The following is a 26984-nucleotide window of genomic DNA, read 5'->3' on the forward strand; positions in this document are numbered from 1 at the left end:
CAAAGAGGAAATAAAGTATATAAATTATTTTAAAACTTTAGAAATTGATGGAAATATTGATAATTTATATAAAAATGTGATATATAACTAAATAGAGAATATATATTCATAGTATATTTAGCTGTATATTCTGAGAATAGATTATATACTTAGAGAATAATGTATAGTTTCAAGCTAATAATAACAAAACAATGTAATCAGTCTCACAGATGATTAAAAACAGCAAAGTGGCCGGGCGTGGTGGCTCACGCCTGTAATCCCAGCACTTTGGGAGGCTGAGGTGCGCGGATCACGAGGTCAGAAGATCAAGACTGAAATTAGTAAATTGTAAAATAATTAAATAAAAACCAAAACACAGGAATTACAAAGAGAATCTTAGCCTAAGAAAGGAACAACACAACACACACACACTCTCCCACAACTTTAGGTTTAACTAGACATAAGAGGCCAGATTAATTATGAGAGAATATAACGTACAATCCAATGACAATACATCTGAAATTCTACAGAAAATGTATTTTTTTTTTAGCACAATTCAAATCACACAAAACTGACTCAAGAATTACCAATGGTTCTTAACAGACCAGTTGGAAGAATAAGAAGCAGGAAAGATTTTTAAGTAAGAGATAAATACACTTCAGGTTAAAAATGTGGGAATGACCACTTTTAATAAAATCAGTTCTTCCTGTCATCACCCCAACGAAACAATGGTGAAGGCTTTACAGTGTCTAAGTATTTGGCAATTAAGACATACACACATGAACTATTTCAACAAATGTATCCAGTTTCTTCGTAAGTTTTCTTGGTAAGTTTACTTCCTATATCATAAAATGATTATTATATAACCTCCTCTCTTCTCAAAACCCTTCATGCTGAGGTTCCTAGTATAATATTTCCATGTATAGAGGAAAATTTCAATGGAAGACTCTTGCAATCCAACCAAGGTGGGACTGCTAAAAGCTTACACCTCTCAGGAATCAGCTTTTGGGTTATCTCAGCAGGTAGAGTCTTGGTCAGCTGACTCACTGGCTGAAGGGTACAGGAGACCAGGGAGAGGGCAGCAGCAGCAGGAAGCATGAGGTATCCAAGAGAAGTTGTGGCAATCTAGGATGCTTGGCTAACAGTCAGTGTCTAGTCCCCAGCTTCCTGGGGGTAAGGAGGAAGTGTTGGTGACAGCAGTGGCTGCCATGTCAACAGTGGCAGCTTCCTGATCTCTGGTGAGCAGAGTATCATGAGGGCAACTTACTGCAGCGGCTGCCCCCAATTTCCACTCCTCCAGCCGTTCCCAAGATTTTGCAGGCAAATTGATTGCTTGTGTTTATTCATTCTCTGCTCAAAACACCTAGACTGTTTTCTGTTTTCTGCGTGGATACAGCATCTATTTATCTATAGTAATGTTCTGTGTATTTTTTTTAACTAAATGATATCATGCTCTATGTGTTATTTTACAACTTGCTGTTTCCTCTCAGCTCGGGTTTGTAGTTCTTTCCTTTTAAGTGTGTATAAATATACCTCATTCATTTTCCCAATTTTTTATTTTGGAAAAATTCAAATGTACAAAACAAGCAAGAGGATGGCATGGTGGCTCACGCCTGTAATCCCAGAACTTTGGGAGGCCCAAGCAGGAAGATTTCTTGAGGCCAGGACTTCGAGACTAACCTGGGTACCATAGCAAGACCCCATCACTATATAAAAAAACAACAGCTAAAAACTAGCTCGATGTGGTGGCACACACATGTAGTCACAGCTACTCAGGAATCACTTGAGTCCAGGAATTAGATGTTACAGTGAGATACATGAATTTTTACTAATTGGCATATGTTTATCTCTGTGTGTGGGGTGCTTCTCTATATAGATATATGAAAATATAATTGTTGTTTTCTAGCTTGTGTAAATTTAAAGACACATTCCTAAATTGTACTTCAAACTGACTGTCCAGTTTATTCTTTTAAATAGAGAATATTTACTTGCCTACAGGCATGACAAAATGGAATATCAAATAACTTTATTTTTTGCCAATCTAATGGATGAAATATTAGTTTCCTATTGCATTCCTCTTGGTAGAGGTAATTATTTTGTTGTTCAGTTATTGGCTACTTGTTTTTATCTTAAAGTGAATTGCATGCTTATTTCATTGTTTTTCTATTAGATTGTTAGCCTCTTTGTTTTCCACTTTAATACTATCTAATTTAACATTATGATATTCATCTTGGGGTAAGACTGTACCTTTAAGCAGTTAGCACTCGTTCCAACATCATTTATTTATTTATGTAAAAATGGGCTGGGCATGGTGGTTCATGCACTTTGTAATCTCAGCACTTTGGGAGGCTGGGGCAGATGGATCCCTTGAGTCCAGAAGTTTAAGACCAGCCTGGGAACATGGCAAGACTCAGTCTCTCTAAAACTGCAAAATTAGCCAGACGTAGTGGTGTGCACCTGTAGTCCCAGTTACTCAAGAGGCCTAGGTGGAAGGACTGCTTGAGCCAGGGAGGCAGAGGTTGCAGTGAACCGAGATTGCGGCACTGCACTTGGGCTTAGGTGACAGAGTGAGACCCTGTCTCAAAAAAATAAAAATAAAAGATTTATGTAAAAATACTCTTATTGGGTTTTCTCTATTATGAAAGTGATTGTGTTTTAGATTTTATTTGTATAAACTTATGGGGTACAGGTATAATTTTGTTTCATGGATATTACATAATGGTGAAGTCAGGGTTTTTAGTGTGTCCATCACCAGAATAATGTATCTTGTGTCCATTAAGTAATTTTTCATCATCTACCCCCTGCCCATTTCAAGTCTTGATTATGTGCTTCTTCAAAAAATAAATAATTCTCCCAGTAAATAAATAATTCTCCCAAATAGGAAGAAAATAAAAATTGCCCCAATACCATTACCACATACAATACTGTTTTTAGTGTGCATCCTAGTCTGTTTTTAATTTTTTAAGTATTTTTATTTTTGAGACAGACTCTATTGCCAGGCTGGAGTGCAGTGGTGTGATCTCAGCTCACTGTAACCTCTGCCTCCCAGGCTCAAGTGATTCTTCTGCCTCAGCCTCCCGAGTAGCTGGGACTACAGGCACACACCACCATGCCTAGCTAATTTTTCTGTTTTTAGTAGAGACAGGGTTTCACCATGTTTGCCAGGATGATCCTTATCTCTTGACCTCGTGATCCGCCCACCTCAGCCTCCCAAAGTGCCAGGATTACAGACATGAGCCACCGTGCCCAGCCTTTTTATTTTGTTGCTGTTGTTTTATGTGTGTGTATGTGTGTGTGTGTGTGCGCTTCTAACATTTTTTTTTGACTTAATTTTCCTTTCCTATTTTTCCATTATTTTACTATTAGCATGTACTAATTTTTTTTTTTAAGTTTAGGATCTGTCTTTGAGCCATCCTTGCTGCTGTATTTGCCTACCTATGGTGCCATTTATATTGTCCTATGATTGGCTTTACGAGAAGTGTACTCTTTGTAGAGCCAGCTCCCCCTCATTGCTTCTCTGGAGTCTGGGTAGGATAAACACAACCTTGTGCATCATTCTGAGTTGTGACTCTGTGTTAGTCTGTTCTCACACTGCTAATAGTGACACACCTGAGACTGTGTAATGTATAAAGGAAGGAGGTTTAATTGACTCACAGTTCCGTATGGCTGAGGAGGCATCACAGTCATGGCTGAAGGTGAATGATGAAAGTCATACCTTACATGGCAGCAGGCAAGAGAGTGTGCAGGGGAACTCCACTTTATAAAACCATCAGATCTTGTAAGAACTCACTATCATGACAACAGCATGGGATAAGACCCGCCCCACTGATTCAATTGCCTTCCACCAAGTTCCTCCCACATGTGGTAGCTTAATTATGGAAGCTACAATTCAAGATAAGATTTGGGTGGGGACATAGCCAAACCATATCAGACTCTGTTAAATGTAAAATGCATAAACCAAAAAGGTCTCTGCACATCATTATTCCTGTAACAGATCTCATCCATCAAGTGTTCTCCTGTAAATTCTAGAGGAACAGAGGTCTTAAAGTGACTGGTGAGCAAGTCTGGGAAATGGAAATGGATGTTCCAATTCCTATTTTTACTAATTTAGTGTGTATAAAATGTTATCCATATATTTTCTTCTTTTCTTTGTTCCTGCCTTCCTTTTGGGAGATTTTCGTAGGTTCATTCAAGAGTTTTAACCCCTAACTTATTTTTCTCATAAGGCCTTAAATTCCACAACCTTACCATCTACCACCTTTGGGGCTTTCAGAATCACAACTCTCAATGTTGAAGAGTGGGCTACTGCATGGAAGGTGGGTGCAAACCCCTAACATTTCCACCTCTGGTTCTGGAAAGTGGGAAATTGGGCATTTCATTACTGCAAGGCATCCTCCCTACTCTAAACTCATTGTCTTTACTCAGTTCCTCCAGCATTTTTTTCTCCCAGTCAGTGGGGTATTTCATAGATTTGTACTGGCTCATCAGAGCTGATTGTGGGTCATGTCCATAGCCCTTACATAGTCCCCACACTTGAGAAAATATTCCTCCAGTATTTGAAAACTATTATTTGATTCAGCAAAGAAGTTGCTTTCATCATTGACTAACAAATGACATTCTAACATATATCTTTGTTATTTTACTTTCCTGTTACTCCTAACGTAAATGAAAATATCAACCAATACTTATACCAAAGCTATACATGCTCATCAGTTGCAGCCCTAAGTCGGCTTTATATACAAGAGTTTGTCAAAAATCAATTAAAGCATTCATTGAGAACTAATGATGTACAAAGAGTAAAGAATAATCTATAGTTTATTACCATTTATAATCATTTCTTGTCATTTGTAAATTGTGCACTACACATCCTTTACATCAGTAAAATTGAGATAAACTGTGTACATACATATCTGCATACTTTTTACAGAATAAAGTAAAAGCAACCTGATTAAGAAAGTAAAGTAATAAAAGAATGGCTACTCCATAGGCAGGCCGTGCTGAGGGCTGCTGGTTGCTTATTTTTCCAGTTATTTCTTGGTTACATGCTAAACAAGTGATGGGTTATTCATGAGTTTTCCAAGAAAGGGATGGGGGTGGGCAATTCCCAGAGCTGAGGGTTTCTCTCCTTTTTAGACCATATGATGTAACTTCCTGATGTTGCCGTGACATTTGTAAACTAACATGGTGCTGGTTGGAGTTGTAGCAGTGAGGACGACCAGAGGTCACTCTCATCTCTGTCTTGGTTTTGGCTAGCTTCTTTACTGCAACCTATTTTTATCAGCAAGGTCTTTATGGCCTGCATTTTGTGCTGACCTCCTATCTTATCCTGTAACTAAGAATGCCTGACCTGCTGGGAATGCAGCCCAGTAGGTCTTAGCCTTAGTTTACCCAGCCTCTATACAAGATGGAGTCGCTCTGGTTTAAATGCTCTGACTTTCCTCTCTCCTTTTTTATAAGAGAACCCTTAATCCTAAGGGTTGTAGAGAAATGAAGGTCCATCTTTATAGCTTCTGCAGGCTGAATGGGGCAATGATATTCCTGCCTAACTATTAGGGTCTCATATCCAGAATAGAGAGGAGTTCAGTCAGAGAAGGTGTCAGTATGGAGAAGACCATTCCTATCTCTGACTAAAGGTGATATAACTAGTTTCCAAACTTCAGAGAATTAGGCAGAGAGAAACAAACATGCTTCAAATTTTGTTCATAGGAGCATAATTTACTCAATTGTTGAAAGCTGTCAATAGCTCAAAAGAAAAGTTTATTTGACTCCAAAGTGAGCCAATCAGTGTTGGTCTATTTCCTTTGGGTCAGGGGTCTCCTCAGTATCATCGCTTCGTGGTTGCCATAAAGATGTTACCAGAAAGTGGTCCTAATCCAGACCCCAAGAGAGGGTTCTTGGATCTCACATAAGAAAGAATCCAAGGTGAGTCCATAGAGTAAAGTGAAAACAAGTTTATTAAGAAAGTAAAGGAATAAAAGATGGCTGCTCTACAGGCAGGGCAGCCCACCCCACCCAGCTTAGTTTTGGAGAGCTGGTGGTTAAACTTCTATCAGCACACCACTGGCCAGAGGCAACAAGCTACTAGCCCCAGGCCAGATGGGTACCATTGACATAGTTTGTTTGACCCACATTAAATTATTTAAAACAAACAAAAATGCTGAATGGCATGCCGACATTTACAAATTGTGAGAATTCACATAACAACCTGGAATTCCTCATTCTCTTGAAGGAGGAGATCTGGCCCCATCAAATTTTCCCATGGCAACACTCAGTTGGAGCTGAGCCACTGTAGAGCTTCAGGTGGGAGTACACCCTTACTTACCCACCATCCCACCACTCCCTGTTGTCCCCCAAACCCTGCAGCTAAGTGCCAAATGCCATTTATGCCCATGCCTGTGCTGTGGATTTTCTCTGCCCATTCTTTATCCCATAGCAGCACAAACAGAGCCATATTTTTAGTCCAGAAATCTGAAACCTCAGGCTTGATTTATAACTAAATTAGCTTTCCTTTTCTATTGGTTTAAGTCCCATTAACTCAGTTATTTCTCAAAAGACTCACTTAAAACATATGTGAAAAGGATTTGAAACTATTAAAAGCTACCAAATGGAAGATATTTATAGGATACATATACTTTCTAACATCATTTAATTTTATGCCTTATTAATAAAAATTCATTAAAATTCAATTTGTTATATTTTCAGTAACTAATGACAGTGAATACATTACTAATCTTCTCACTTGTCATTTCTTGCTTTTCTTTCTCCTCCTTTTTCCCCCTTTCCTTATCCTTTTCTAGCACTTAACATTATCTCTGAAGAACAATGTCAGTAATGAGGTCACACTTTTCTATTAAAATTCATACTTTGATCTTTGTTTTGGCCTAATTTCAACACTGACATGGACTCGTGCTAATTAGCCTGAATGGCTAAATCCCCCACCAATTAAGCAAATGTAGAAATTGCAGGTTATTTCAGTTACTCTACGTTAAGGTTAAGAGAAAAAAAAAATGTGATGTATGTGATCTAAAGTCATCAATCTCAGGACATCCTGTTAAGATATGGACTATTTCTTATCATTATGGTATCATGAATGCAATAATGTTTCAACTTCATTGCACTCCAGGTTTAGACATTTGTATCATAATTACCATGGACACTTTTTTTTTTTTAATTTTGAGACAGAGTTTTGCTCTCGTTGCCCAGGCTGGAGAGCAATGGCGCGATCTCAACTCCCTGCAACCTCCGCCTCCTGGGTTCAGGAGATTCTCCTGCCTCAGCCTCTCGAGTAGCTGGGATTACAAGAATGTGTCACCACGCTGGGCTAATTTTGTATTTTTAGTAGGGATTAGGTTTCTCCATGTTGATCAGGCTGGTCTCAAACTCTCAACCTCAGGTGATCCACCCATCTCAGCCTCCCAAAGTGCTGGGATTACAGACGTGAGCCACTGCGCCCAGCCTGCCATGGATTCTTTATAGTCCACTTTAATGTCAAGTTGGGTCTCTATGAGTGAAAATTTTCTTGGTACAATAATGAGTCCATTTAATTTTTTAAAACAGTATGTTGCTTTGGTTCCTTTTATGAGCACACATAAAAACATTTTGTGTTAACCATGTCATATAAAAGGTCTTCACTTTGCAATCTTAAACAAATGAACTGAGACTTAAAAGTTTTTTTGTTAATTATCTGTTAATAATTTGAGCACTTTTACCAATAGAAATAATGTTGTAAGTGGTTAGTAGATTCCCAGGCTAGCCCCTAATGTGGTTAATGGTATTCATTTAAGTTCTGATTTTTGGAGCAAGAGGAAAAGGAGAAGGAGAAGGAGAAAGAAGATGAAAATGAGAAAAGAAATAGGGGAAGTGGTATAGCAGGGGCAAAGACAGATGACGCAAAGAAAGATAAGGAAAGGAATGTAAAAGGCTGGAAGTGAAGAACTTTCCTCTCGGTTAGGCCATGCTCTAAGCAAAATTTTGAGATAGATGCAAATGCGTTTTGTGTCCTCCAATTTTCACTTCCGCATCCCTCTTCCTGGAACCCTGGTTCCCTCATTGGGTCCTAAGTTCCCACCCTATCCATGCCTGTGTTACCTCCACCCCAACAAATGCAGTCTCCAAACTCTTATTTCTCAATGCATCTGTTCTTAGCAAGGTATTTGGAAAAGATCAGTTTCAGAGAACCTAATCATTTTATAAAACTCGTAGTCCCAAAACCTCTAAAATTGATTATTCTCTACTTAGGGGAATTCCAAGCAACATCACAAAATGAAACAGAAAAAAATTTAAAGCAGTATTTTGAAAGAAGATACGTTTCTTGGGGGTCCCCTCCTAGGTGGAGCTCCACTAAGCAGTCTCTAGGGTGTATTGCTTTCTCCATTTTTGATGGGAAATTTCCCTGCAGGCTCCTAGTTGTGGAGATGTAGCCTAGCTGGCTCCCAAGACCTGTCCCTGGACAGAATCACGTTGGTTTTTTGGTTTCTTTCTCTTTTGTTTTGCATGGAGCCAGTGGAGAGAGGCACAGCTGTGGCTAGGGATAACTATCTCATGGCCTTATTTCCAGATTCCTTCTGCAGATTATCCATTGTTTGCCAAAGTTAGAGGCGGCTGGACAGTTACTATGTTAGTAAATAAATGTGACAACATAGCTTTTGTTGCTTGGCATTGGGAAGGTTTTAAAGTAAGAAAAATCAGGAAAGTTGTTGGCAATGCTGGTAACATTTTCAATACTATATGATTTTAGGGATGAGTCCCTGTTGAAAAGAGCCATATCTAAGAATGAAATATACATACATGGCTGCCAGCCTTTGTGTAACCACATGGGCTTGTCTCTGGAGTCACCATCCCCACCGCTATGGATGAATAAGCTCTGCTCTGGGAAGGGATGCTTGGCCTCCATGTTGATGCGCAGCCTCTTCAGACCACAAATAGCCAGGTATTCAGTGGGGAGAGTGTTGGTACTGCACAAGGAAAGCTTCAGGTCTTGGACCAGCGTGAAATTCAACAGGCGGCCCAGCGCAGACGTGTCCGTGAACCAGATGGTCAGATGGCCGTTGTAGCTGGTTCGCTCCACGGTGAGGGGCAGGACGGTTTTACAGCTACACATCAGGTTGGCCAAACTGTAGTCACAATCCCGGATGTCTGCAGAGCAGCTGCAGTTCCGAATGGTGTTTTCCTTTGTGAAGATGAGTGTGCTGTTCTTCTGACCTCTGGTGACGCGGTTAAGTGCAAAGACACCCAGAGCGCTGATCAGAAGGAGACAGTGCCTGGGAGGTGGTGCCATTCTTGCCCAGTGTGGGCCGGCGTGTTCGTACCCCACCTTTGTGAGCCAATTTGTTGGAACTTACCTGAAAGAAAACAGGCAGCTTTATTACAACCTTTCATTTGAAAGACACGACTTATGGAAAAGGAACCCCAGAAGAAACAAGTGGTAAACATTTTTCTCGCAGTTCTAGTAACTGTCGCTTGCAGCTCCAGCACTGGGAAAGCTCTTTTCTCAGCACCTCATCCAGAGACAGCAGCCAAACCTCTGAGCTCATCTGAGGTGTAAAACTCCCCATGGTGTCGGCTGACAGTGAGACCAACGTGCCAGCAATGCAGCTAGAGCGATGCCAGAGCAGGTGCCAGATGGGAGACCTACCACGTCCTATCTACAGGCAGGGATTTGGAGTGGAGAGAGCACATTCTCCAAACATCCAATTACCAGTATCTAGCACCCGAAAACCCCTAAACATACCCGTGCTCTCCTCCCCCTCAATATCTGCCTTCCTGGAATGCAGGAGACAAACACTTCTTTGTTGGATTCAGCTATCCGAGTGCTACCTATTACACAGCATAGCATGAATACCAATGAAGCAGTTAATGGTAAACTCTCATTTCTAAATAGATAAACATGCCTCCCGTCCCCACCACATTAATGTTTATGGGTCCATTCATCCTTTTCAGCCCCTCCTACAAATGTACCTAGGTAACTGTGATAATAGACAACACAAATACTAATCAAGCACCATTTAATCACAGTTATTTTGATTTCGCTACTCTGCCAGAAGAAATTTATGAATACATGGCTGAAATGTGGTATGCTCCGCCATAATGCTCATCTCATCTCATTCCAATCACACCATTATTGCAGGGCTCCAAAACAAATCCATGTACAAGAACTTCTAAAAAATCTAAATAAGGTAGGGATGCATGTGTAATTTAAAGAGCAACAGTGTCCAGTTTGCAGGGAAGTGCCCTACGGTGTCTGGCATATGATAGATGCATAGTCCTCCTTTGTGGCATGACTGGAATGAGGGGAGTTGAACGTTAGGGCAGAGCTTACCACATTTTTGGCAAAAGTAATCATATTCCCCTAGTGACTGAAGAGAGAAACCAAACAATACAATTCAGTCCATCTCCGTCTACTGAGCTCCGTAGGTGTGGTGGGATGCTTGGCATGAGACCTCTGAGTGGGAGGGCCCAGAGCTTCCGGCAGGGCCCCTACAGTAAGGGCCAGGGAGCAACAGAGGGAAGGTCATTCTGAGGAGCTCGACGTGTCCAAAGAGTATGGTGACATCAGCAAAGAGCCTAGGCAGACAAGCACCAATTAGGGTGTAAGATGAGGTCACAAGGCAATTAGAAATCCAGAGGAATCAGGGATCATGTACACAGGCAGGAGGCACGAGCCGCAACCCCGTGGCTGAAGTGCCAGGAGGACAGAAGTCAGCTCTGCCACGTAAACTTGAAGAGGTTGAGACATTGATTCACAGCAATTGTGACTATATTCATGCATTCATCCCTTCATCCCTCCCTTCATCCCTCCCTCTCTCCTTCCTTCCTTCTTTCCCTCCCTCCATTCCTTCCCTCCTTCCTTCCTTCCCTCCTTCCCTACTTTCCTCCTTCCTTCCTTCCCTCCTTCCTTCCTTCAACTAATGCTTATTGAAAGGTGGCAGGCCTTCTGCTAGCCATGGGGGTACAACTCAGAACAGGACAACCCAGGGCCCACCCCTCATAGAACTTAGGTCCTAGTGAAATTGATTCTGCTTCCAATGGGCTGGGCATTAGAGCCCAAGGCCGGGCCAGTCCTGCATGTGAGGGCAGAGAGGCTGCAGCAGTGGGGAGGAGGCAGGAGGAGGGGCAAACGCAGGCACTGGGCAGGGCCCAGCCTGGGCCGTGTGCCAGGCCCTGGCTTAGGCCAAGCAGAAGAAATAAAGATACAAAAGACCTGGAGATCTATCCTCCAGGATTTATCCTCAAAGGAAAAAGACAAATAAGGCTGAACTGAGAAGAGCTGTGCTGAACATAGAGACAGTTACGAGAACACTGCAGAGTGATTCGATTCTACATAGGGGACTGGATAAGGCGGTTTATAGTGCTTTGTGTCTATTTTAAAGTTGGCACAGGATTTTCTTAAAGGCTTTATTAATAGGTACATTTTGTCATGGAAGAAAGAGCTTTGAGAAACATGGAGAACAAGAGTTCTCTCTGAACAAGAGGCTTAACAGTCTTGAGCGGTGTTAGAACGTGGGCGTGTCTACCCCCGTTAGTGAGGAACAGTGAATAATTTGTTAATTACAAGATAATTTTAGACCATCAGCTGTCCCAGATTCCACTGGAGACCTCTGGGACTTCATGTCCCGGTAACCTTGTCATCCCAGAACCAGGAATACCGTCAACACCGTTGGCCCACTACTGACCCCAGCCTTAAAAGGAAAGGGAGAGAAGACATCTATTCATCAGCCCAGAACCTGGTGAGAAAAGTGTCTGCCTCCCTCTTTCAGGTGCTGATGCTGTTCAGAGGCAGCCATGGAAGAGGAAAAGAGATCAGAAGAGAAAAGGATACTGGTTTGCTGGAATGTGTGGGACGAGAATTTCCCAAAAGGATTCGTGAGCAACTTTCCAACAGGCAAGGCCCTAGCTGGACCTCAGGTTGGTCCCTGGCTCCCGGACATCAGGAAGCCCAAAGGCCAGAACAAGGACACGCACCCAGTTGGGGAAGGCTCACTAAGAGGGCAAAAAGTGGGGCAAATACCCCTGGCAACCCGTTCATAGGGGCTGCTACAGAGATGCCAGTTGGACATTTTCCTCCTTCAGTCTACCATGAATTTTCTTTTTTTTTTGAGTTGGAGCCTCGATCTGTTGCCCAGTCTAGAGTGCAGTGGCGCGCTCTCAGCTCGCTGCAAGCTCTGCCTCCCTGATTCAAGAGATTCTCTTGTCTCAGCCTCCCAAGTAGCTGAGATTACTGGCGTGCACCACCATGCCTGGCTAATTTTTGTATTTTTAGTAAAAATGGGGTTTCACCATGTTAGCCAGACTGGTCTCGAACTCCTGACCTCAGGGTGATCCACCCATCTCGGCCTCCCAAAGTACTGGGATTACAGGTGTGAGCCACCACAGCCAACTGTACTGTGATGATTAGTTCAAGGTTTTCGTTCACTGGGGTAAACACCTTGAGAGAGCAGTTTCTTGGCTACATAGCCTCAATTTCCTGCACAGTGCCTAGCATGTAGCAAGGACTCAACACATTTCATTGAATGAATGAAAAAACATAGTTTACCAAATGTCAGTGTACTCAAACTCTTTTAACTGCTAGCTATAGAAATCCAATTAAGACTGACTTGAGAAAAAAAAATCTGCTTACTTATTTGAAAAATTAAGGAAGGATTTCAGGCATGGCTTGATCCAGCTACTCAAAAAGAGGTTGCAGAAATGTCTCTCTGTTTTTCAGTTTTTCTTTCTCATTTGTGGGCTTTATTCCCAGACAAGATCACTCCTTCTGGGGACAAGATGGTCACTAGTAGATCCAGGTTTGCTTTCTATCAGCTGAGCAACCTCTCAAGAAAAGAAAAAAAAAAATCTCTTTAAATAGTACTGGGCTGCTGGATGTGGTGTCTTATACCTGCAATACCAGCATTTTGGAAGGCCAAGGTAGGAGGATTGTGGGAAACCAGGAGTTTAAGACCAGCCTGGCCAACATTGTGAGACCTAATCTCTACAAACAGAATAAATTGGTTGGACATGATGACACGCACCTATAGTCCCAGCTACTTGGGAGGCTGAGGTGGAAGGATCACTTGAGTCTGACAATTCAAGGCTGTGGTGAGCTATGATTGTATCACTGCACTCCAGCCCAGATGACAGAACAAGACTCCATCTCTATAAATAAATAATTATGGCCGGTGCAGTGGCTCAGGCCTGTAATCCCAGAACTTTGGGAGGCCAAGACAGGCAGCTCTCGAGCTCAGGAGTTCAAGATCAGCCTGGCCAACATGGTGAAACTCCGTCTCTACCAAAAATACAAAAATTAGCTGGGCATGGTGGCATGCACCTGTAATCCCAGCTACAGGGAGGCTGAGGCAGGAAAATCACTTGAACCCGGGAGGCAGAGGTTACAGTGAGCTGAGATTGTGCCACTGCACTCCAGCCTGAGTGACAGAACGAGACCTTGTCACCAAAAAATAGATATATATATAAACAAACAAATAAGTAAATAAATAAATAAATATTAGAAGGCAAAAATACATTGGTCTCCTGAGTCACATGCTCAGCTCTGGAGCCAATGAATGGGATCGGCCACACTGCAAACAATGGACTGAGGGTAGAAGGATGGTTCTGCAAAGGGCAATCAGGAGGCACTATTAGAAAAGCACCAGGTAGACAATCGGAAAAGTGGGTGTCCACAAGGCCCATGGGGTGAGCATGGGTGAGCAGAGCAACTCTGTTCCTCTCAGTCTCAGCAAACGCCAAAGCACCACTTTGATAAAACACACTCTAAGAGTGCAGGTATGTGTCTGACTTTGTGGGATACACTCAGAATTTCAAATTGTCTCCTTTGCTGGACGGCCCCTGGTTTTTACCTTCCAAGAATCTTCAAGGACTTTTGAAGGGAAATCCTTTGGGGAGTGCGTTTGTGAGAGAGAAACTTGCTTATCTCTCCATGTCCTGGCTTCACAGCGTGTTCCTTGGGGTGTCCGGGGCCTGGCTTTCTTCTGCCTTTAACCCCAGAGCTGCAACTCAGACCTCTACTTGAGACTGCTTCTTGCCAGGGCATCTCATCAGCTTCTGACTCCTGAGCCTTTCACACTTTCTTAAGTCTTTCCCCTAATTGCATTTCCAGTTTAAAAATGAAAATCACAGCCAGGCCTATAATCCCAGCACTTTGGGAGGCTGAGGGAGGCAGATCATTCGAGGTCAGGAGTTCAAGATGGACTGGCCAACATGGTAAAACCCCGTCTCTACTAAAAATGCAAAAATTAGCAGGGTGCGGTGGTGCACACCTGTAGTCCCAGCTACTCTAGGGAGGCTGAGGCACGAGAATCCCTTGAACTCAGGAGGCGGAGGTTGCAGTGAGCCAAGCTTGCACTACTGCACTACAGCCTGGGCGACAGAGTAAGTGAGACTCTGTCTCAAAAATAAAATAAAAACCGCTTTTGATTTCAAATTAAACTGACTTCCAAATTAAAATTGTAAATTGCTTTTGATTTTTAATTGCTGTAAGGATTTGGAGAACGTCACCTGATGTTTCCGCAATTAGAGTTATTTGTCTTTTGTGTTAGGACTATAGAGTTTAGAATGTTATTATTTATGACATTTCAAATTTGTTTTGGGCAAATGCTCCAAATGCTGTCCTCCCACGGACACAATATCTCCTTACTAGTAATATCTTCTTATAAACAGAACCAGTCTAGTTTGAAACATTCCTTTTGAAGCCAAGTATAAACATTATCTAAACGTTGGGTGTAATCCTAGATTGAGAAGGAATCTGTGTGGAATTTGTTTTGAAGTAACTGATGACTGATCTCCTCAATTCAGAAGCCTCTGCCTTTATGTAGCTAGTTGCTAGTATTGTTCTTGAGATTTCTTCAGTTGCAATAGAAAAACAACATTCAAACTGATTCTGAATAGTAGTTCTGGTTTTTAAACATGTTCAGTGGTTTAAAGGCTTAAAGATTTAATAATCACACACAGTTTTTAGCATCTTGACTGAAAAATTTGGATGTATAGACATCCCCTGAGTTTTTATCATGGTTGCATCAAGCTGCTTATTGTATCTTACAATCGAGGTGTATCAGACACTTCTAGTGCCCATGAATGCCATGTTCTCCTCTCCTTCCTTGGCACACTGTTGGACTTTATTTTGGAGCTTCTGGCAGTGAAGTGGTGCCATGTGGTTCAATTCTGGCCAATGGAATGTGGTGGAAGATTCCACTAAGGAACCGATGGCCCTGGAAGATGGTGGAACTGTAGGCAAAATGTTGAATCCCTGAATGATTGTATGGAACAGAGCACACCCCTCTTCCCACTTAATGGCATTAGTCTGTGATGTAAGGGAGGAACAGATCTCAATTACTCTAAGCCACTGATATCTTGAAGTTTGTCAACACAGCCAGCCTACCCCGCTAGCTGGGTACAATACGGCAGGTGCTAATATTGCTTTGCAATTTATGATTTTTTACATCCACTTTTCTCAAAAGAAAATGAAAAATCAACATTTAGAGGATATTTATTGGATGCTAGGCAAATGGCCTAAGTCATGGGTAAGCAAAAATGAAGAAGATATCATCCATACCCTTAAGGGACTTGAAATTTTCGGGGAAAACTTGGAATGTACTCTGGGAACAAACAATTGGGCAACTAATTAGAAGACAATGTGATTGGTAGTTCTTAAAGATGCAGATGGAGGCTGGGCGCGATGGCTCACACCTGTAATCCCAGCACTTTGGGAGGCCAAGGCGGGTGGATCACCTGAGGTTAGGAGTTCGAGACCAGACTAGCCAACATGGTGAAACCCCATCTCTACTAAAAACACAAAATCTTAGCTGGGTGTGCTGGTGTGCACCTGTAATCCCAGCTACTCAGGAGGCTAAGACAGGAGAATCACTTGAACCTGGGAGGTGGAGGTTGCAGTGAGCTGAGATCACACCACTGCACTCTAGCCTGGTGCCTGGCAATGGAACGAGACTCTGTCTCAGAAAAAAAAAAAAATGCACATAGAGTGGTGGGAAGGAAGAAATGGAAAGACTCCCAAAGGTGTGCTCTTTGGGCCAGGTAGAGAAGGGGTTCAAATTAGGAAAGGAGAGGCAGTGCAGATGTAAGAGTCATTGGCACAGAGGTCAGAATGACTAAAGTCCTCCATATGTTTAGAACAAGTATAGGATGTCTTGAGGTCCATGACGGGGGATGTAGGCAGGAGGACAGGGTTAGACAGGACCTTGCTGGTCCAGCTAAGGGGTTTGCATATTCTGCTGGCGGTGACTTGGTCTCCAAACTCTTCTGACCATCACCTCATCTACAAATAATTAAAAAACCCTCCCCAATAGATGTCTCTGTTAATTTATAAAGGCCATTCATGTACTGCCATACTTACGTATCATCTGTATTAACTACAATACACAAACAGTAGAATTTTTAAAAATTTGAGATGAAAAACAAATAAAAATGAAAGTTTGAATATTTTCAGCTCTACCCCACTAGCTTGGCTTGCAAACCTCCTGTGATGTAAACTCCCTCTTTGGAGGCTCCTGCAAGAGACAACAAATGAGGCAGTAAAGGTCTGCAGCAGGAGACGTGTGCTTAGATCTTGTTTAAAGAAGGTCACCTAGGCTGCCAGGGAGAGACTGAATTGGAGGAGAAGATACTGGAGTCAGGACAATGAGCTCTAAGGAGGGGAACACTTTTCTTTCGTATTTTCTCCAACGATTTCCACCTCTCCATTTGTTGACTCCTTCTAACTCCAGGCTCTTTGGGTAAATCTGCTTCAACATCTGGAATCCTTGAGAAGGCTGGGATGAGGATGAGGCTCTCTTCCTCCTAGAAGCATGCAGTCAGGACACCTGCTAGGACCTCTGGGAGGGAACCAGTAATACAGGGAGGAGGAGAGCCCAGTGGACAGAACAGGAAAGCATTTGTCTCACTCTCGCCCAGGCTGGAGTGCGGTGGTGCAATGTCGGCTCAGTGCAACCTCCCCCTCCTGGGTTCAAGCAGTTCTCCTGCCTCAGCCTCCCATCATTGTCTCATTCTTAGCATCCCAACACTATCTGGCTGGGAACACTACTCCTTGAGACATCCACTGTGAGCCCTGATAGCCACGAGAAAAACATAGCTCATTTTCTCAGATTTAGGAGCCTCTGGGTGGCTTCATCAGCCTGGCAGCAAGCCTAGCTGCTAGTGTGGGCTACTTATGGCAGGCTATGAGTAGGTAGAGCGACTCTCCAATCTCCAGCTCCCCTGGAGGTGCCTTCCTCTTAATTCCTTGGTCATCCATTCTTTCCAGGAGCCAGTGCTGAAAACCTGCTCACAGATTGGGATCTGATACCAGTTGGTTAAGCCTTAATCAGAATTTCAGCCAACACATTCTTGCCCAAGGGTATTTGCACAGTAAGCCTTATGGCTACCTTGTTCCTTATTAGAGAGATAGCAAGGATTAAATAGAAAGTATGGGAGGAGTGTGGGGCAGAGACTGCACGCTAGGGCTCCAGAAACGAGTGGTCACCTGTTCTCAGGTCCAGCGCCCGCTTATCCAGGGCTGTGCAAACCCTCTTCCCACTTAGGTCAGGGAGGGGTGTTGGCTATTCTGTTATGCGGATGAGATGCCCACACAGGCACTGTGTGAGGGCTTTAGGTGTAGGACCTTGAAATGCTCTTGAAAAAAGGGATTTTTAGCATTTTTCTTTTCTTTGGCTTTGTCTCATGAATGCACTGCAGGATGTAGGTTAGAGATAAACACTACGCAAGATGATATTTGGTATCTTTGTTGTTTAATATTTTGAAGCTTATGAAGTTGAAAGCTAATTTGGGTCCCTCCCCAAGGTTTTCTTACTGTGATACAACGCCTTTTATTTCTTCTTCGCATTCCACAACGGCACGTCTTCATCCTTGGTACAAGCCACTGAATTTTCACAGGCCCTTACAAGGATCTAACGCTGAGATCACCATTCTGCGCAGCCTCTGTGGGTGAAGATCACTTCTCTTTCATTGCGGTTTACACAGTTTATTGTGAGGGGCAGGAAATGAGTTCCTGGTAATTCTGATGTGTTCAGAATCTCATTTGGTTTATATGGTAGGATCTAAACTATATGCTATCAGCTGATATATTTGCTCATCTAGAAAAAGAGGAAGTAAAACTCATGTCTCCAGAAGTTGGAATTATTCTGGCAAAATTAACTTCAAGTATACAATTTGGGTTTTAAGAGGACACACTTTAAAATATTTTTGTGGCTGGGTGTGGTGGCTCATGCCTGTAATCCCAGCACTTTGGGAGGCTGAGGTGGATCACCTGAGGTCGGGAGTTTGAGACCAGCCTGACCAACATGGAGAAACCCCATCTCGACTAAAAATACAAAAAAATTAGCCAGGCGTGGTGGTGCATGCCTGTAATCCCAGCTACGCGGGAGGCTGAGGCAGGAGAATTGCTTGAACCTGGGAGGTGGAGGTTGTGGTGAGCCGAGTTTGCACCATTACACTCCAGCCTGGGCAACAAGAGCAAAACTCTGTCTCAAAAAAAAAAAAAAAATTGTGACTGTTCATGTTGAACTCACTAGTATATAGTCGGATGAGTCAGAGAGCCTGTCTGAGTCTTATTTCTCTTGACATGGCACAGGATGATCCAACCACACAGGTTACAAGAGCAAAGTAGATGCATGTGATTATGTGTATATGTGTGTGTGTGCGCGCGCGTGTGTGTGTGTGTGTATAAATAGTAGTATATTATTTATTTTGTTTAGAGACAGGTCTCACTATGTTGTCCAGGCTGGTCTTAAACTCCTGGGCTCAAGTGATTCTCCCGTCTTGGCCTCCCACAGTGCTAGGATTATAGGTGTGAGCCACCACAGCCAGCCTGAATAGTTCTATGTTATTATGTATATTGTAGTACTCATAAGTGCTCATAGATATACTACAATGTACATAGTACTATTCATCAATAGTGATATTTTGTAATATCGGAGTCATAGTGATAACAAATATACTAGCATGTTCTGTGAGGGCATCCCAAAAGTCACTCCAAAGAAATCTGAAGTAACTGGTACATTTAATGCATCACTCGTATCAAGCATTTGATTAGAGAGCAACCAGGTGCAGCATAAAACAAAAAGGCCTCTTTGTGTGATTTTTCCTGTAACGAATCAAATCAGATTTATAATTATATAAATTATAAGTAGCCCTCACTAGCAGCTAGGCTTGCTGCCAGGCTGATGAAGCCACCCAGAGGCTCCTAACTCTGAGAAAATGAGCTATGTTTTTTCATGGCTATCAGGGCTCACAGTGGATGTCACAGGAGTGGCGTTCCCAGGCAAGCTGTCCTCCTGTAAATTCTGAGGATTGTGAGGTCCTGAAATTACTAGTGAGCTGATCTGGAAAATAGAAATTAATTGTCTGATTCCATTTCTACTAATTTAAATGTGTGTAAAATGTTTAAAGGAATGGCAGGAATATGGGATGTGATCAAAACACTTTATTTCTGATCTCCTACTGTGCCTAATGGATATTATGATAGATCAAATAATGGTCCCTAAAGTGTGCCTGTGTCCGAATCCCTGGGCCCTGTGAATATGTTACCTTGCATGGCCACAAGGCCTCTGCAGACATGATTAAATTAAGAAATTTGAGATGAGGAGATGACCATGGATTATCTGGGTGGACCCAACGTAATCAACAGGGTTCTTATAAGACAGACACAGTAGGAGATAGAGAAGAAGGCAATGTGACAACCGAAGCAGAGATTGGAGTGATGTGGCTACAAGCCAAGGAATGCCAGCAGCCTCTAGGAGCTGGAAGAGGCAAGGAATGGATTTTCCCTTGGAGTTTCCAGAAGGAACCAGCCCTACTGACATCCTCACAGTAGCCTGGTCAGACTGGTTTTGAACTTATGACCTCTAGAAGTGTAAAAGAATATTGATGTGTTGTTTTAAGCCACTAAATTTGTAGACTTTTTTTTTTTTTCTGAGATGGAGTCTTGCTCTGTCACCAGGCTGGAGTGCAATGGCGCGATCTCAGCTCACTGCAACCTCCACCTCCCAGGTTCACACGATTCTCCTGCCTCAGCCTCCCGAGGGTCCTGTAGCTAAGACTACATGTGCATGTCACCACGCATGGCTAATTTTTGTATTTTCAGTAGAGATGGGGTTTCACCATGTTGGCCAGCATGGTCTTGATCTCATGATTTGCCCGCCACTGACTTTTTATTTTTTTGAGATGGAGTCTTGCTCTGTCACCCAGGCTGGAGGGTGGAGTGCAGTGTCACGATCTTGGCTCACTGCAACCTCCACATCCTGGGTGTAAGGCCGGTTGCCTCGCCAGGGGCTCAGACACACCCCCTTCCCTCGCCGGGGGCTCGGACACACCCCCTTCCCTCGCAGGGGGCTCGGACACACCTCCTCGCCCCCTGCCCCGGGAGCCTGGGAAAAAAGCCCCATCAGGACCTACCTGATACTATTTTGTCCTATCCAGGCCCCACTCCGTGCCTGCCATTTTGTCTTCTGCAGGCCCCACTCCGTGCCTGCCATTTTGTCTTCTGCAGGCCCCACCCCGTGCCTGCCATTTTGTCTTCCTGCCTACTATTTTGTCCTTTCTGGGCCCTACTCCCTCCCTACTATTTTGTCCTATCTGGGCCCCACTCCCCTCCATTTTGTTCCATCCGGGTCCCACTCCCCTCCATTTTGTCCCACTCACCTTGGGCACAGCCAATCAAACGCCTCCACTCCCTATATGCTGCTGATAAAGGCATATCCAAGCCCGGGCAATTTACAAAAGAAAGAGGTTTAATGAACTCACAGTCCCACATGGCTGGGGAGGCCTCACAATCATGGTGGAAGGTAAAAGTCACGTCTCACATGGTGGCAGACAAGAGAAGAGTGAGAGCCAAGCAAAAGGGGTTTCCCCTTTTCAAACCATCAGCTCTCGTGAGAGTTACTCGCTACCTCGAGAACAGTATGGGGGAAACTGCCCCCATGATTCAATAATCTCCCACTGGGTCCCTCCTGCAACACGAGGGAATTAGGAGAGCTACAATTCAAGATGAGATTTGGGTGGGGATACAGCCAAACTTATCAGGGGGGTCAGATTTCTGATGCCTTCTTGCTGATGGTGGTTTCCCTCGTCCTTAGCACAGGGCCCGCACAAAGCAGCACTCCACGACTATTTATATTATCCAAATGAGTCCCTACATTGGCTAAGTCAATGAGGCATGTAATTGATCGTTGACTCCCTCTTTTGCCTTTTACCTCCTAGGATTGTCAAGTGTTATCAAATCAGCGAGCAAAATTCATCCATTTCTTCAGCGACTTTCATTGTACGGCCTAGCCACGGCAGAGAAACCAGAATGAGTTTCTGTGTATGGCTGACAGGGTGGGAATTTGAGCTTTCTCTCCTTTGGCCTAGCTGTGCATCATCTTTGAAAGCCATTGAATGACATCTGGCCAAATCCCAGGAGGCACCTCTCACCTCCTGTGACTTTACCAAAGGCCTGGTCTAGGTTCCTGGTTACCTTACAACTTTCCTGTGAAGCTAATGAGGATGAAGGGTGAAATAGACTTGCCTAGAGTGGAGATGGTGAGCCCCAAGTCAGGCCTCTAATCTCTGCCCTTCCATCTTATGCCACACACCCTCCAAGGAGCTAAGGAAAACATGAATAGAGTTAGTATATTTTGGTCTCACAGATATTTGTGAGCATCACAAAGCCCTTCCCCTAATTGCTCTTGGTTGAGAGATTACAACAGCTCCTGCTAAAAAACTCCCCCACAACCTAACTTTTCAGAGTCCAATCTTGCAAAGCTAACTCAGGAAGAACTTTGCTCAAATTACTGGGCCAGTATTATGTGAGTGTGAAGTTGCCAAGGAAAATGAGTCAGACACTAATCCCTTTGCTAGGAGATGAGAAACCAAAAAAAAAAAAAAAAAAAAGCTGGCAGACCTTTACTATTTTAATTACCTGCTTCCAGAACAAGAACGATAAAAGGGAATTCAGATCTTCCACTTAGAGTTGTTCCTTCCTACATTCCAGCAAAGGACCTTGAACTATTTCCTTAAGATATAAGCCTTAGGCTTTTTTCCTTTCAACTGTGTTCAAGCTATAGTTCTGACCATTCAAGTTTGGAAAAAAAAAAAAAGAATTAAATTTTTCTTTGCTGGTTTTAGTTACAAATATTGGAACTGATGAACATTTAAACCTTGTTTCTTTCTTGGAAGATTTTTCAGACTTTTAAAATGCCTCCCAGGAATGATGACTAAAGGTAATGTGGGAACCTGGGACAAGAAAAGCGGACGATAGGTAAAATCTAAGGACATCTGTAATGTTTGGACTTTATTTTATAATAATAATGTGTCAGTACTCATTTATTAATTGTGACAAATGTACTACACAATGTAAGATGTTAACTCTATACGAGAACTCTCTGTACTATCTGCATGATTTTTCTGTAAACCTAAAACTATTGCAAAATAAGAATTTTATTTAAAAAGAGTGAGTCCTGATCTCACTGATGCCTCTTTGAAGATTAGTTTTGCGACAGCAGCAGAGCTCCAGTAGATAATCTGGCATCACGATTTGGGCTAAACCGAGTGCCCATGAAATAGTGTCTAGGCACAACTCCAAATGAATTGTTCAGACCTCCTGGCCACAGAGAAGATTCTTTTTTTTTTTTTTATTTTAATGACCCAGAGACCAGACATTTCAGAGATGCAAATTTGAAGTAATCCTTTTATGGGAAATGGATCAAAACTGGGAAAGGAGAGGCACCAAGGCATGTTGTGGGGATAAGCCTTGAGGGGGGTGAGAGAGAGAGAGAGAGAGAGAGAGAGAGAGAGAGAGAGAGAACTGGGTTTTCTTTTTCTCTCTTTCTCTCCTTTCTTTCTTTCTCTTCTCTTTCTCCCCTTCCTCCTTCCCTCCTTCCTCTCTTTCTTTCTCTGTCTTTTCTTTCTTTCTTTCTTTGTTTCATTTCTTTCTTTCATTCTTTCTTTCTTTTTCTTTCTTTCCCTTCCTTCCTCTTTCTTCTCTCTCTCTTTCTTTCCTTTTTTGAGACAAGGTCTTGCTCTGTCACCCAGGCTAAAGTGCAGTAGCTCACTGTCATCTTGAACTACTGGGCTCAAGCAATCCTCCCACCTCAGCCTCCTGAGTAGCTAGGACTATAGGTGCGTACCACTGGCTAATGTTTTAAATTTTTGTAGAGACGTGGTCTCGCTGTAGTCCCAGGCTGATCTACAACTTCTGGCCTCAAGAGATCTTCCCATCTCCCAAAGTGTGGGGACGACAGGTGTGAGCCACCGCGCGTGGCCCCATTGTGTTTGCTTATTCTCCAATCTGGGCCCCATTCCCCTCATCTGCTTATGTTTCCCTCTGTGTGGGGATGATTTCTGTTTTGTATCCACTGAGAAACCATCTTTATCTCTTACACTGTCTTCCAATCTCTCCTCTTTCATGACATTTTATTAGGTTAGGGGAATACGTGACAGTTCTTATTTGACTCAAACCTATTTTTATTAGAGTGCTGTATCAGTCTATTACAAAATAAATTTAAAAAAGAGCTTTTGTAAGCCGATCTGTTATCACACAGAGCCTAGTACCTAGTTGTGTTAGATTTTTAAGCCACTTCAAAAAACCAGACTTTTGCTGGGATCATTCTATCGCAACCATTCTCATCAAGTTCCCACTGAATCCCACCACCTCCTGCCACCGCATACCAAATCCAGTGATTAATTTCCTGGTCTCACTTTGTTTGACTTCCCACCAGCATCTGACTTAGTTGCCTCCTCCCTTCCTTTTGAGTGAATAGCTTTCTGCTCTTCCATGACGTCACGTTCTCCTGGTTTTCTGGCTACTTCAAAGGCCACTCCCTCTCAGTCTTTTGGCTGGCATCTGATCTTCTTACCTGTCATTATAGCATGTCCCCAGCTCAGCGCATGGCTGTCTTCTGTATGTGCACTCTCTTGCTGCCTGCCTGTTGTCCTGTGAAGTTAAATACCACCTAGATGCTGATGGGGAGCTGAGATATGTCTCTAGCTCCTGACCGTGTCATGCTCACTTGCCTCACATTGTATCTGATAGCTCCTTCTCAATGTCTAGCAGACATCTCCAACTTAACATGTCAAATACACAGTTCCTGATTTCCAAGAAAGTTCAGACTCCTGTGAGAAATATTACGGCATCAATAATTCACTGTTCTTCAGCCGCGTTCCCAAGGCTAAGCTAGCTAAATATAGCAAATGGTCACCGATAAAGTGGCAACATACTTGAAAATAAAAAATGTGATACATGTGTGTTGTGTATTGAAAACTGAATGAAATCAGGAACTATCCATATTTTTTATTCACTAATAGTATGATTTAATGAGTGCTTCCTTTGTGCCAGGCACTGTTAGGTGTTTCACATGTTTTATGTTATTTAAAATCCTTTCTGTAATCCTTCAGGTAGATATTATGGCCCCATTCTTTTTTTTTTTTTTTTTTTTTTGAGACAGAGCCTTGCTCTGTCATCCACGCTGGCACTACCTCAGCTCACTGCAACCTCCCCATCCCAGGTTCAAGCGATTCTCCTGCCTCAACCTCCCAAGTAGCTGGGATTATAGGTGGTACACCACCACGCTCAGCTAATTTTTGTATTTTTAGTAGGGACCAGGTTTTGCCATGTTGGCCAGGCTGGTCTTGAATTCCTGACCTAAAGTGATCCACCCACCTCAGCCTCACAAAGTGCTGGGGTTACAAGCATGAGCCACCACATATGGTCTCATTTTCATATCAGGAAATGAAGACACAGGGAGGTTAAATAACTTGTCCAGGGTCACAGAACCAGTTAATAATGGCTAAAATTTGAACCCAGACAGCCAACTATACTCTGAAGAGTCATGGTGGAAATTACAGCGCTACTTCCTACCCCAGGGTCTTGGGCCTATTCAAGTGAAAGTCCATGCATTGTATTCTATTGCTAGATGCTGTGGCCTTTAACCTAAATGTGTATAGAACCCTGATGCTAAATGCTGTGATTCGAATGTGTTCCCTAAAGTTCATGTGTTGGAACTGAATCCCCAGTGCAACAGTGTCGAGAGATGGGAGCTTTAAGAGGTACCTTTAAGAGGGCAGTGCCCTCATGGATGGATTAATGCTGTTACTGAGGAGTGGGTTGGTCATCACGGGAGTAGGTTTCAAATAAAAGGACGAGTTTGACCCCCTTCTTCTCTGTCTGTCTGTCTCTCTCTCTCTCTTATGTTCGTGTACACGCTCTCTCGCCTTTCCACTTTCCACCATGGGGTGAAACAGCAAGAAGGCCCTTGCTGAATGCAGGCTCCTTGACCTTGGAATTCCCAGTCTCCAGAACCACGAGAAATAAATCTCTGTTCTTAAGTTCATAATCAGAATAGAGGACAATATGAGCAGAGTGCTGCTTCTGCTAACATAGGTATGGAATGTGGGACAAAGAATTCTCAGAAGTCCTAATGAAGGAGTCCTAACTAAAATATATGGCAACTGTACCTTTCTACTTGACACAGGTCCTTGAGAAAGTGAATTAGGCAATGAATGCAAATCCTTCGAGTTTTTATTTTGAGTGACTTGGTAGACACCCAGTTAATTGCATCACTGGGGTTCACATCCGCAGCTTTGCACAGCTGCCCCTTGGTCCCACGCCCACAGAAGCGTGAGGTCTGCCTGTTCTTCCCACTGGGGCTTATTGACCCACTAGCTCCCACAGACACAGACACAAGCCACTGGGCACTGAATTTTAAAAGCCGATAATGTAGCAGCTTTAAGCAGAGAAAAATATTAGTGTGGAAAAGAAAGCTGAGAAATCCAAGTCGGCTCTTGAAAAGCACCCATTTCCATAAATACTTTATTAAAACTGTTATTTTCAGAAAATGCCAATTTCTCTCAGAAAACAGTAATGAAAAGTCTTTTTTTTCCTTTCAAACATAGTGCATTATTTAGTCTAAAAAAGAAAACAGCAAAAAGCTTCTCAGGGATGGCTCTTTTCAGTAAAAAAATTTTCAAGCAAATGAGGTCTTTTTTTGGGGTATTTTTTAAGGATAGGTTTTTAAAATAAATATCATGCACAATGTTTTTGAAATATTTCCTGTCCTCAATGTACACCAACATACTTTTGCTAAAAACTTTCCAAAAATATGCTTATTAAACAAAGAAATATATGCAGGACTGCGTATGGTCTACTAATTTTGAATTAAAGCATTCCCCTCCTCATCTTGCCTTTTGCTACATTATTTATCATGCTTTTTCACTTTTGAATAAAAGACCAATTTTTTAAAAACGAGAACTATCCAATCCCAATGTTAATGATCATCCAAACTTACTTTCTTTCTTTCTTTCTTTTCTAATCAGCAAACTCTGTAAAGCCTGGTGTGTAAATAGGCAGTAAATATAATACTATTAAAAGATAAAGCAGAGCAAAGAAACAATATCAGCTGATGTTTTGGGAGTTCGCACTTTTCTTTGTTTGTGATCACAATAAGGAAAAGAGTTATGTGTTATATCTCTTCTCCTTAATTGTTATTTACCATTGAAGACTAACGGAAAAGTCTAGTCAGATATTTTAAAATAGAGACAAGATTTCAAGGAGATATCTGTTGGATTAGCCTTAAGTGAGTTTGTCTTTTTAGGGTTTAGATGAGAAGACCATTTCATTCTTTGCTTAATGCACTGAAAATCTTTCTTTTTAAAGGCAGGATCTCAGTAAAGAGGAATCCATCTGCCTGGAAGCCTAAAAAGTGTTTCATAGTGGAAGCCACTCGTACATGTATGTTACGGGTTCAGGAAATGCAAATGCAACAAGAAGGTGACCCTGCCAATGGCTCTTCCAAACGTCACAGCTCCTGCCATGCAGCAGAAATTCTGAAGCTCTTAAAAACGGTCTGTTAGACTAGACATACTTTTTAAAAAAGAAGAACAGAGAAAGTACTTACATCTCAGAGTTCCACCGTGAGGCCTCGCCTCTCCACTCCACAGACCTCTGCCTGGCCGCAGATCCTTCACCCTGGCTTGACAGCTGGGTTAATCTGCAAGCCAGGGTGGAATGCGTGGTCTTCCACGTGCTG

General features: G+C 42.7%; 1 protein-coding gene across 1 annotated transcript; it reads right to left on the reverse strand.

The window, feature by feature from the left end:
- Positions 1-4788: 4788 nt before the first annotated feature.
- Positions 4789-26984, reverse strand: EPCIP (exosomal polycystin 1 interacting protein). The gene is made up of 2 exons (XM_012446291.2): positions 26853-26984; positions 4789-9320 (listed from the first exon to the last, which is right to left on the reverse strand). Exon 2 carries the CDS (start codon positions 9254-9256, stop codon positions 8597-8599), a length of 660 nt encoding a protein of 219 aa, XP_012301714.2. The 5' UTR covers positions 9257-9320; positions 26853-26984; the 3' UTR covers positions 4789-8596.

Source organism: Aotus nancymaae, unplaced genomic scaffold, assembly GCF_030222135.1.
Source record: "Aotus nancymaae isolate 86718 unplaced genomic scaffold, 86718_ANA_hifiasm-v0.15.2.pri h1tg000022l_1, whole genome shotgun sequence".
Lineage (NCBI taxonomy): Eukaryota > Metazoa > Chordata > Mammalia > Primates > Aotidae > Aotus > Aotus nancymaae.

What these genes read in the sequence shown, in the direction of transcription:
- EPCIP (XM_012446291.2), bottom strand. Translation starts at nt 9,256, where the DNA reads ATGGCACCACCTCCCAGGCACTGTCTCCTTCTGATCAGCGCTCTGGGT.